Source organism: Leptodactylus fuscus, chromosome 1, assembly GCF_031893055.1.
Source record: "Leptodactylus fuscus isolate aLepFus1 chromosome 1, aLepFus1.hap2, whole genome shotgun sequence".
NCBI lineage: Eukaryota > Metazoa > Chordata > Amphibia > Anura > Leptodactylidae > Leptodactylus > Leptodactylus fuscus.
In genome coordinates, this window is record NC_134265.1 from 123,835,233 (window position 1) to 123,847,850 (window position 12,618).

Here is a 12,618-nt window from a genome sequence, read left to right on the forward strand (position 1 = left end):
ATATTTTTATAGTTTATCAAAACTGGTTAAAGTTGCTCCGCACAACAGGCCCCATTTTTTTGCAACACAGTATTGATAAATGAGACCCATTATTTGTCTTCTGCGGACTTAAATGTAATTACAAAATCTTACATTAAAAACAAAATATATTCTCTATAATATATTTTGACAGTAGTCAGAACTACTTTTTATTCTTTTAAAGGGATTCTACCACTAAAACACTTTTTTTTCTAGTTACCACGTCGGAATAGCCTTTAAAAAGGCTATTCGTCTCTTACCTGTGGAAGTGCTCTCCGCCGCGCCGTTCGTTCAAAATACCGGTTTGTACCGGTATGCTAATGAGTTCTCTCGCAGCGATAGGGGCGTCCCCATCGCAGGAGCAGCGATGGGGGCGTCCCCATTGCAGCTCGAAAACTCACCGCAGCGCCGCCTCTCCGGTCTTCGGTGTCCTCCCCTTGCCTCTTCAGCGTCTGTCGGACGCCTGCGCAGTATGCTCTCTGTTCGGCGAAGATTGCCGAACATACTGCGCATGCGCGAAAGTGCGGTGCCCGCACTATGGCTGGGACCGCAATTTCGCGCATGCGCAGTACGTTCGGCAATCTTCGTCAAACAGAGCGTACTGCGCAGGCGTCCGACAGTACGCTGAAGAAGCAAGGGGAGGACACCGAAGACCAGAGAGGCGGCGCCGCGGTCAGTTTTCGAGCTGCAATGGGGACGCCCCCATCGCTGCTCCTGCGATGGGGACGCCCCCATCGCTGCGAGAGAACTCATTAGCATACCGGTACAAACCGGTATTTTGAACGAACGGCGCGGCGGAGAGCACTTCCACAGGTAAGAGACGAATAGCCTTTTTAAAGGCTATTCCGACGTGGTAACTAGAAAAAAAAGTGTTTTAGTGGTAGAATCCCTTTAAATACTGCTGGCTTACTGCATATGGTTATATTATGTTGTTTGAACAATCTTATTTAGAAAGCTTCTCAGTACCTATGTCTACGAAGCAGATTTAGTTAGCTGTACAAGCAACATTGAAAGTTGCCCCCTAAAAATATATGCGGAAATTCACAAGCATGGAGAAGACTGTATTACATGTAAATGCAGCATACCAAAACTTCTTATAGTTTGCTGCACAGTTGTGTGTGCAAAGAGGTAGTTGTAGAAATATTAGGGGAAAATGAATGAAAGACATGCAACCACATCAACCATTTATGGTCCTCAAGGAATCATTTGAGAAAAATCCTACACTTAGTTAAATGGAGCACATCAGCTATGTTATTTATGGTAGTTAAAAACATGTAGTGAGACATTTTCATTCTAATCTTTTCTTTGCTGCATATGAATATGAGGGTCGCATGAGCGGCCATATGGATCACAGAAACTTTCATGGAGGAACGTTGTTGGCATGCTATGTGCAGGAAGGGGGAGATAGTGGCTGTGACATCACCTATTGTAAATGGTTGAAAAGTGATCACTAGAAAACAGGAAGTGCCTGCATATTATTACCTGCAGTGGCCAGAGGGAGAATGGCAACATCTCAGGATTGCTTTTAAAACAGATAGCGACATGGTAAAAATAGTTTAATATCTGATGACATGGTCCCTTTCAAACCTTAATACACTTTTGTGTTATTTTGTGCTAATTTTACTGATACAAATCAAATTACTATTATTGGTTGATTCACTAAAAGCGACATTAAAGGAATGATAAAAAAAAAAATGCTTTTTACAAAAATGTTGAAATTGTGTAAATGGAGAATTTCATTAAGGGCTCGTTCACATCTGTGTTGCCCTCTCCGTTATGCAGGTTTCCGTTTCCTGCATAAAACAGAGCAGGAGATAGAAACCTGCAGGAGTCTTTCTCACCCATTCATTTGAATGGGTGAGAGAGATGTCCGGCCGTGAGCGGCGGTGAGCGTTTTGCGCTCTCCGCCGCAAAACCGGGTTTTTTAATCCGGACACAGAGTCGGACATGCAGTACTCTGTGTCCGGATTAAAAAATCCGGTTTCGCGGCGGAGAGCCTAAAACGCTCACCGCCGCTCACGGCCGGACCCGGTCTGTGCTTTGCGTCTTCTGGCATGCAGAAGACGGAAAGCACAAAACGGAAAGTAGAACGCAGGTGTGAACCTAGCGTCAGCCACACAAGTTACAAGGGTAAAAAAAAGTGCAGCGACAAAAGTCTAAAAATTGATACTACTGTTTGTTCCTTCTTAGAGTAACAGAAAACAAGCATCATAGTATAGGAAATGAAAAAATGATATAATTCTGCAGAAATCATTGTATATATGTGAAATGACATCTATGACTAATTGTGTGTTGGTGCAGAAAGAAGATAACATGACGATGGCACACTTGCAACACTCTCATTGGGCCAGGAAAAATGAGTGTAGAGCTGCTAGCTTATAAATAAAAAGTAACCCTATCCCATGGCTGGACATCACCTCTGCCTGTTTTTGGATGAGCAGGGATGAAGTGAAGGGTCCCTTGAGCAGCAGCCCCCACCCTGGGGAAGGGTTTCGCACTGACAGGAGGCCAAAACCATTTAACATCTCATCAGGCAGCATGGCGGTCCGGCTGTCACCGTGGCAACGCTGAGGCTCAATTTCACAAATGTCACATTGCGTTAACATCTTCACACTGCCCCACAACCCAGGGATTAACCCTAGACAGTCTGTACAAGGGTATAGTCCATACTCTAGCACCCACTAGTACCTTGCCGTCAGACTGATTTTATCCAGTAGCTAAAAAGCACACTAAAAATCTAAAATATTAATAAAAAAAAACTTTGTGCCCATACGTGAATAAAAATCATATTTTAACATTACAAACAACAATAATCTTCTTTTTTATGGTTACTGGTGTCCTCCCGCAGAGATTTTTTTTACCTCCGATAAATTCATGATATTTTCATAGTTTCTAGACTTTTGCTGGTTCCTAAATGACACTAATTTCATTTACAGATTTTTTTTCTTCAAGCTGTCAATATTAAAAAGAATCAAGAACCATAAATATGGAAAACGGGACTTTTAATTAAACAAGCAGGCCTCTTTACAGCCCCCCTGGGCCTATACATGTAGCATTAAATATGATTAATAAGACCCGCGATTCTGTCTCTGTATGTCAGGGAGAACTTCCTTTAGAGAGCTGTCAAGTCCCATAATGCACTGGGAGAGGAATGGCTCACCCCTGTTAACCATCTTGGGACCAGATCTAGCCCCTTAATAGATAAAAAATTTGCCAGTTGCCATTATGGCGCTCGTGATGGCGCTTTTAAAACACTCCGTAAAAAATGTCCAGTGATGGCAAGTTGCAGGTAACAAGTTTTCTGGTATAAAATTCTTCCTTGTACTGAAAGTCAAACAGTGCAATGAGAGGGTCCAACAAACGGTGTCCAATTGGGGTTCAGTCACCCCACAGATGTCATTAGACTGATGGCTGAAAATGGCTTCAAAGCTGAGAAACCCTAAACGTTGGGGAAGAAAGGGAAGTAGCGTTAACTGGAAGGAAAAAAAAAAGCAAAAAGCATTGGCAATGAAAATCTGATGCTGGCAAGCATGATATCTGAGAGCAGCCTGCCAAACATGCGGTATACTGGTATGTGACAGGACATTTTACACAATGAAATATTAAGTTCACCCTAATAAGGGGAAGGATAAACAGGTATTCACTAACCCAAACATGGGAGAAAAAAGGAGAAAGAAAGGACAAGAATTAGCTATGAAGCAATACAGAATATGTACCAGAGAAGTGCATGCAAGGACTGTGAATATAAGACGAGGGGGAGGAGATCCTGAGAAAGGAGAAGAGAGCAAATACAACGATGGACAGAATGGGTATCCAGAGGAGGGAGGCTGCACTTGGTGAGAAGGGGGAGAGGAGCCCATCTGGCCACTGTGTTACACAGAGATTGCTGGTATTAAAGGTTCTCTCGGCTGAGTGGAATCAGGGGACGGCTGGTAATGAGATGACAAAACGCTGGCAGTCTGGGAGGAGCGGCTCGGTCACAGCGCTGCGCGCTCAGCTGGGTCATTTGTAAGTGTCAATCACATGGTGCCCAGGGGGAGGAAAAGGGGGGCATCGTCCCATTTCATCTGTCCAAGCAGAAAGCTGTAGCTCGACCAGGTTTTCCTAGCTACCTGCACTATGTGCTGACACCACCTGTCAGCATGGGCATGCATAAAGGTAGATAAAGGCATTTGCATACAAATATAAACAGATTTATAAATTAGTGCCATACAACACTAGTGTAATATGGAAATAGTACAATTCAAATACAAGCAAAGAACCGCACAGGAACAAATTGCCTGTATGCGTCTGCTGCAGATAAACAGCTATATTATAGACTTATGGGACAGACAGTGGCAAAAACATGGCACTACTGCATGGCGTATTTACTGGCTGGCGGTTTGTTTTTATGTGTAGGGCAGAGAAAGCAGGAAGAAGTGGACACACTATCTCCCTCCCTAAATGCATTAAGATGTTGTCAGGAAAACCATAAGCCTTACATCTTACTCATCCACATCATCCGGCTCTAAGCTCTCCATGAAATCCTCCATCAGGGCAGAGGATTTCTTCTTCTTTTTCGGCAAACCTGTAAAAGGCAAATGAAAAACCAACATGTTCAGAGATTGATCAACTTAGGGTTTCAGAGAAGATGTTCATATCTATCAGACACGTTTTGGCCAATCTGAATATGCAAGAAAAGCTCTCCATGTCACAACAATTCTAAGGTTAGTATGAAAAGTTCTGACATATCATTCACGTACATCTATGTATTGCACCTGAAAACCACAGCAAAATGAAGCTCGTAGCCAAAAGACGTGTCTAAGTATCTCATGCACTGAAGGGTGACTGCCTGGATGAGTGGCACAGCTATATTCCCCAAATCCCCTGCATTATTTCTCACTGTTGCCCTGCTGTCTTCTCCAGGGAAGTTCCCTCCTTTGAGGATGGAGTGGGAGGCCCCACTGACTGACATGTTTACAGAATGCAGAAAACTAGTCAATACTAATTAACCTGCTAGGAGACACAGTTGCTGACAGAGAGAAGGAAGGAGGGGGCGAGAAGCGCAGACCGAGCCAGAGGAGAGGACCGCAAGAATTCAGAAGTTAAGGAAAGTGAAAGCCAAGGAGGAAATTATGCAAATAAAAAAAAGGGGCAAAAGCTTAGAAGACGCATGAACAATAAGGCAAAAAATAGCCACAAGGAAAAAAAAACCTAAACCAGAGTAAGATGCAATTTAACTTAAAAAAAAGAAAAAAAAAAAGTCATCCCTGTTGTTACAAGAAAAACATACACTATAAGAAGAAAAAGAAGAGACACAGCAAAATGAGAAATTATTACATTAGATCAGGGGTAGGAAACCTTTGGCTCTCCAGCTGCTATGAAACTACAACTCCCAGCATGCTCCATTCACTTCCATGCGAGTTCCAAGAACAGCAGAGCAAGTATGCATGCTGGGAGTTGTAGTCTTGCAACAGCTAGAGAGCCATACGTTCCCTACCCCTGCATTAGATGAAAAAAATAGATTGATACTAAACTTGTGGTTTGGAGTAGCAGAGTGGAAAGCCTCTAAAAATGAAGAAATCTACTGAAGAAGCATTCAAAAAGAAGGAGTATTGCTATTTATATGGAGAAGTCATCTTGTGCACAATGTCTGCTCACCCAGTGTATGCCTGCTGTCTGGTGGGACATGGACGCCAAGGATAAGTACAAAATCTACTGTTGCAGACATTCAGGCCCAATTGGCTACTCACCATGGTACTGCTCAGCTGTCTTTCTCCTCAGAGTTTCCACACTATCTTCAGTGTCTGCCCACTCCAGGACTAGCCTACGTCCATACAAATGGGTACTGTGGCATAGAGCATTAAATGCTCTCTGTGGAGAAAGGAAACAGTCAACAAGTATTAAAAAACACAGAAAAAGAATGATAAAAACATGTATATATAATTGGAAAGCATCGCATGGTTGTGCTAAATAACAACTAAAAATGTGGAAAGTAATTTGCATTCATGGTGCGTAATTGGTAACCTTGACAAATCTTTGCTGGGCGGGATCCATGGGTACAAAATTCACCTGGTTGCAAATAGCAGAGTGCTTACTACCCAGTTCTTTCCCTTACTTCCATAGACCAAAATGGAAAGCAGAGCATGTGAGTGAAAGCACTCCATTTACTTCTATGGGGGTCATGAAAGACTCTACTGGTAAGAGTCTTTGAGGTGGGACCCGTATCTATCCTGGTAATCTTTCCATGCACAACCTACATAAAAATTTAGAAATAAAAGAACTCCATTTCTAATCATTGAGGTGCCCTACAAGGGGGAGGGGGGGGGGGGTCTGCAGGCAGATATGGAGCAGACTGAGGTATAATTTTATGGGGAGAGACTTAGAACAAAGATGTACGGTAAATAAGTTTTACTTTGCTCATTCTATGCAAAGAAATGGTCTCCAAGCAAAGCACCTGACAACTCCCATGTATCACTGTATATAAGGAGATAGCCGTCAGTCGGAGTGCCCACTTATCTTCTCTTCTGACAAAACTATACAATCTGCTCAGCTCCTCCTGCTCTATAACATGCTGCCTGACATGGAGCTGCATTTGTTTGTGACATACTCTATATAAGCAGACTATATATCTCCCTGTAGAAGTCAAAAGAAAACAATGAAACTTGGGTCAAGGTCTTGCACAAAGTATATGAGAAAATGTAGAACGTTTGGAAAACTCCTTTAATAAAGAATATTCTACTACAATACTCTGTAAGACTCTATTATTCACAAGTGCGTTGGACAGTCTTAAATACCACTGCATGCAGTACTGATTTTTCCAGTAAAATGCTAAACACCACTGCAGCAACCAACAGACTACATTATAAGTCTTTGGGATCCGTCAGGGTTTCTTGGTGTCCATCATTTGACAGACGCATCACAACTTATAATCCATCCTATGATGGGACAACAAAAAAATATTCCTAATGCAGACGTGAACTTGACTTTAGCAAAATTTCTGTTCAACCATGTTAGGAAAAAGCTATTGTTAAGCTCTCTGCAGTCAAAGATCTTCAAGGAAGTCTCTTTTTCTAGGAGCGGTCTGATCTAAAGTCATGTGGATATCACATTGTTGGAACTACACTAGTATCCACTACTTTCAAATAGAGAGGTAAGGTAGTTGTATATAATCTCTTACAGCCAGAGATGCAAAGACATTGTGCATTATTCAGAGGAAGCATCTAGGTACTACACACTGAAGCACTTGTGCGGTATAATATATCTATCTATATAATATATATCAAATAAATGAAAAAAGTCACAGCACGCCAGCAAAAATCCAAAGAAAAACAAGTGAATCAGCCCATATCAGTACAACATTTCAATTCCACAATGGTACTGATTAGAGATGAGCGAACACTAAAATGTTCGAGGTTCGAAATTCGATTCGAACAGCCGCTCACTGTTCGAGTGTTCGAATGGGTTTCGAACCCCATTATAGTCTATGGGGAACATAAACTCGTTAAGGGGGAAACCCAAATTCGTGTCTGGAGGGTCACCAAGTCCACTATGACACCCCAGGAAATGATACCAACACCCTGGAATGACACTGGGACAGCAGGGGAAGCATGTCTGGGGGCATAAAAGTCACTTTATTTCATGGAAATCCCTGTCAGTTTGCGATTTTCGCAAGCTAACTTTTCCCCATAGAAATGCATTGGCCAGTGCTGATTGGCCAGAGTACGGAACTCGACCAATCAGCGCTGGCTCTGCTGGAGGAGGCGGAGTCTAAGATCGCTCCACACCAGTCTCCATTCAGGTCCGACCTTAGACTCCGCCTCCTCCGGCAGAGCCAGCGCTGATTGGCCGAAGGCTGGCCAATGCATTCCTATGCGAATGCAGACTTAGCAGTGCTGAGTCAGTTTTGCTCAACTACACATCTGATGCACACTCGGCACTGCTACATCAGATGTAGCAATCTGATGTAGCAGAGCCGAGGGTGCACTAGAACCCCTGTGCAAACTCAGTTCACGCTAATAGAATGCATTGGCCAGCGCTGATTGGCCAATGCATTCTATTAGCCCGATGAAGTAGAGCTGAATGTGTGTGCTAAGCACACACATTCAGCACTGCTTCATCATGCCAATACAATGCATTAGCCAGTGCTGATTGGCCAGAGTACGGAATTCGGCCAATCAGCGCTGGCCAATGCATTCTATTAGCCCGATGAAGTAGAGCTGAATGTGTGTGCTAAGCACACACATTCAGCACTGCTTCATCATGCCAATACAATGCATTAGCCAGTGCTGATTGGCCAGAGTACGGAATTCGGCCAATCAGCGCTGGCTCTGCTGGAGGAGGCGGAGTCTAAGGTCGGACCTGAATGGAGACTGGTGTGGAGCGATCTTAGACTCCGCCTCCTCCAGCAGAGCCAGTGCTGATTGGCCGAATTCCGTACTCTGGCCAATCAGCGCTGGCCAATGCATTCTATTAGCCCGATGAAGTAGAGCTGAATGTGTGTGCTAAGCACACACATTCAGCACTGCTTCATCACGCCAATACAATGCATTAGCCAGTGCTGATTGGCCAGAGTACGGAATTCGGCCAATCAGCGCTGGCTCTGCTGGAGGAGGCGGAGTCTAAGATCGCTCCACACCAGTCTCCATTCAGGTCCGACCTTAGACTCCGCCTCCTCCGGCAGAGCCAGCGCTGATTGGCCGAAGGCTGGCCAATGCATTCCTATGCGAATGCAGACTTAGCAGTGCTGAGTCAGTTTTGCTCAACTACACATCTGATGCACACTCGGCACTGCTACATCAGATGTAGCAATCTGATGTAGCAGAGCCGAGGGTGCACTAGAACCCCTGTGCAAACTCAGTTCACGCTAATAGAATGCATTGGCCAGCGCTGATTGGCCAATGCATTCTATTAGCCCGATGAAGTAGAGCTGAATGTGTGTGCTAAGCACACACATTCAGCACTGCCTCATCACGCCAATACAATGCATTAGCCAGTGCTGATTGGCCAGAGTACGGAATTCGGCCAATCAGCGCTGGCCAATGCATTCTATTAGCCCGATGAAGTAGAGCTGAATGTGTGTGCTAAGCACACACATTCAGCACTGCTTCATCACGCCAATACAATGCATTAGCCAGTGCTGATTGGCCAGAGTACGGAATTCGGCCAATCAGCGCTGGCTCTGCTGGAGGAGGCGGAGTCTAAGGTCGGACCTGAATGGAGACTGGTGTGGAGCGATCTTAGACTCCGCCTCCTCCAGCAGAGCCAGCGCTGATTGGCCGAATTCCGTACTCTGGCCAATCAGCACTGGCTAATGCATTGTATTGGCGTGATGAAGCAGTGCTGAATGTGTGTGCTTAGCACACACATTCAGCTCTACTTCATCGGGCTAATAGAATGCATTGGCCAGCGCTGATTGGCCGAATTCCGTACTCTGGCCAATCAGTGCTGGCCAATGCATTCTATTAGCTTGATGAAGCAGAGTGTGCACAAGGGTTCAAGCGCACCCTCGGCTCTGATGTAGCAGAGCCGAGGCTGCACAAGGGTTCAAGCGCACCCTCGGCTCTGATGTAGGAGAGCCGAGGGTGCACTTGAACCCTTGTGCACCCTCAGCTCTGCTACATCAGAGCAGAGGGTGCGCTTGAACCCTTGTGCACACTCTGCTTCATCAAGCTAATAGAATGCATTGGCCAGCGCTGATTGGCCAATGTATTCTATTAGCCTGATGAAGTAGAGCTGAATGTGTGTGCTAAGCACACACATTCAGCTCTACTTCATCGGGCTAATAGAATGCATTGGCCAGCGCTGATTGGCCAGAGTACGGAACTCGACCAATCAGCGCTGGCTCTGCTGGAGGAGGCGGAGTCTAAGATCGCTCCACACCAGTCTCCATTCAGGTCCGACCTTAGACTCCGCCTCCTCCAGCAGAGCCAGCGCTGATTGGCCGAATTCCGTACTCTGGCCAATCAGCACTGGCTAATGCATTGTATTGGCGTGATGAAGCAGTGCTGAATGTGTGTGCTTAGCACACACATTCAGCTCTACTTCATCGGGCTAATAGAATGCATTGGCCAATCAGCGCTGGCCAATGCATTCTATTAGCGTGAACTGAGTTTGCACAGGGGTTCTAGTGCACCCTCGGCTCTGCTACATCAGATTGCTACATCTGATGTAGCAGTGCCGAGTGTGCATCAGATGTGTAGTTGAGCAAAACTGACTCAGCACTGCTAAGTCTCTGCATTCGCATAGGAATGCATTGGCCAGCCTTCGGCCAATCAGCGCTGGCTCTGCCGGAGGAGGCGGAGTCTAAGGTCGGACCTGAATGGAGACTGGTGTGGAGCGATCTTAGACTCCGCCTCCTCCAGCAGAGCCAGCGCTGATTGGTCGAGTTCCGTACTCTGGCCAATCAGCGCTGGCCAATGCATTCTATTAGCCCGATGAAGTAGAGCTGAATGTGTGTGCTTAGCACACACATTCAGCTCTACTTCATCAGGCTAATAGAATACATTGGCCAATCAGCGCTGGCCAATGCATTCTATTAGCTTGATGAAGCAGAGTGTGCACAAGGGTTCAAGCGCACCCTCGGCTCTGATGTAGCAGAGCTGAGGGTGCACAAGGGTTCAAGTGCACCCTCGGCTCTCCTACATCAGAGCCGAGGGTGCGCTTGAACCCTTGTGCAGCCTCGGCTCTGCTACATCAGAGCCGAGGGTGCGCTTGAACCCTTGTGCACACTCTGCTTCATCAAGCTAATAGAATGCATTGGCCAGCACTGATTGGCCAGAGTACGGAATTCGGCCAATCAGCGCTGGCCAATGCATCCCTATGGGAAAAAGTTTATCTCACAAAAATCACAATTACACACCCGATAGAGCCCCAAAAAGTTATTTTTAATAACATTCCCCCCTAAATAAAGGTTATCCCTAGCTATCCCTGCCTGTACAGCTATCCCTGTCTCATAGTCACAAAGTTCACATTCTCATATGACCCGGATTTGAAATCCACTATTCGTCTAAAATGGAGGTCACCTGTTTTCGGCAGCCAATGACTTTTTCCAATTTTTTTCAATGCCCCCGGTGTCGTAGTTCCTGTCCCACCTCCCCTGCGCTGTTATTGGTGCAAAAAAGGCGCCAGGGAAGGTGGGAGGGGAATCGAATTTTGGCGCACTTTACCACGTGGTGTTCGATTCGATTCGAACATGGCGAACACCCTGATATCCGATCGAACATGTGTTCGATAGAACACTGTTCGCTCATCTCTAGTACTGATATGTGCTAATAAACCTTCACTTGTTTGTAGTTGGATTTTCACTGGAGTACTGCAACTTTTTTTCATTTATTTGATATAAGATGATACAAATTACTTGATGTGATGTTGCAGCTTAATTGGCGCAATCACAACCAGTAAAGGTGAATACTTCTTTCTATATGTCATGTATAGTCCTGGGACAGTTCTCTACTCATTGTGTACAGTGTATAGGAGCTAATCTCCACACACCAGCTCGGAGAGAAATGCAAGCTACTGCTATATAATGCAATGTCTAATTAATATAATGGCCAGAAATAGTGTTATCCTCCATAAATACACACTCTGTACTGATGATTTATGCAAAGCGGAGACATGTGGCTTCCATAGATCGGACTTGTTTTACCAGCACATCTCACAGATGACTAATGGAGAGAAATCTTGGAAGTTTAGAGGCCAAGTCATCTCATTCAGCTCTTTGCAAATATTGATCAGAAATGGTTTGAGGAACATGACAGTGTTTCGGGGGGCTTTATCCTGCTCAAAGTGGCTACTGTCATTATGGGATGCTGTTGGCATGGAGGTGTGATGTTTAGGTAGGTGGAACATGTCACAGTAACATGAACTTGGAAGAGAATCACTTACTCAGCCTGCTCATCATGTTCCCATAATGCATCCTGGTGTCATCTATTTCCCAAAAAAGTGACAACCTGCAACCGACTATTCACATGATAAATATCACATGATAATAATATGTGATTCATTACATCATTGAACTACCATGGAAGTATGGTCCATTGCTGATGCTCACATGTCAACTGTAGGTACTTTTGGAAGCGGACAGGGGTCGGGACTCTGGAGAGGTCTGCCCTATGCAGCAAGTAGTAATGTACTGCATGTTCCAACCTTGATTTACTGTGTGCTCGGACACCTTTCTATATAGATAAACAGCTCAATGTCCAGCTCACCCACTTGTCTTTCCGAAAATCATAATCCGGGATGCAAGGAAGCCGACGGACTCACATCGGCAATGGAAACCAATATACTACAAACTCCAGCATACTCCGGTTAAAGTATAAAATCACTTCACCTTTATTTACTTCATCTTTAAAAAAAGTTCAATGCACATGAAGTATTCGTCGTGGTAGACTTGGCGCATCACAGGTGGAACTATGGCCCATATGCTGTTTAAGCTTTCTGAGCATGTGCAGAAAATAAACGGACACAAAATAACGGACAGTAACCGATGCCTATCAGTTACTGTCCGTTGCACTTGGACCTCAATGTTAAAAAAAATAACAGACACTTGCTGTCCGGACAGAATAGTCCTGCATATAGGATTTTTTTTTGTCCGCTTGAAAAAAAAACGGACATTGATGT

General features: G+C 44.8%; 1 protein-coding gene across 1 annotated transcript in view; it reads right to left on the reverse strand.

The window, feature by feature from the left end:
• Positions 1-3,011: 3,011 nt before the first annotated feature.
• Positions 3,012-12,618, reverse strand: part of RBM19 (RNA binding motif protein 19) — a 47,775-nt gene continuing 38,168 nt past the window's right edge. The window contains exons 23-25 of the mRNA XM_075276558.1: positions 5,751-5,871; positions 4,500-4,585; positions 3,012-3,457 (exon numbers count right to left, since the gene is read on the reverse strand). Of these exons, the coding sequence (XP_075132659.1) occupies positions 4,503-4,585; positions 5,751-5,871 (204 nt within the window). The 3' untranslated portion in view covers positions 3,012-3,457; positions 4,500-4,502. The remainder of the gene's footprint in view (positions 3,458-4,499; positions 4,586-5,750; positions 5,872-12,618) is intronic.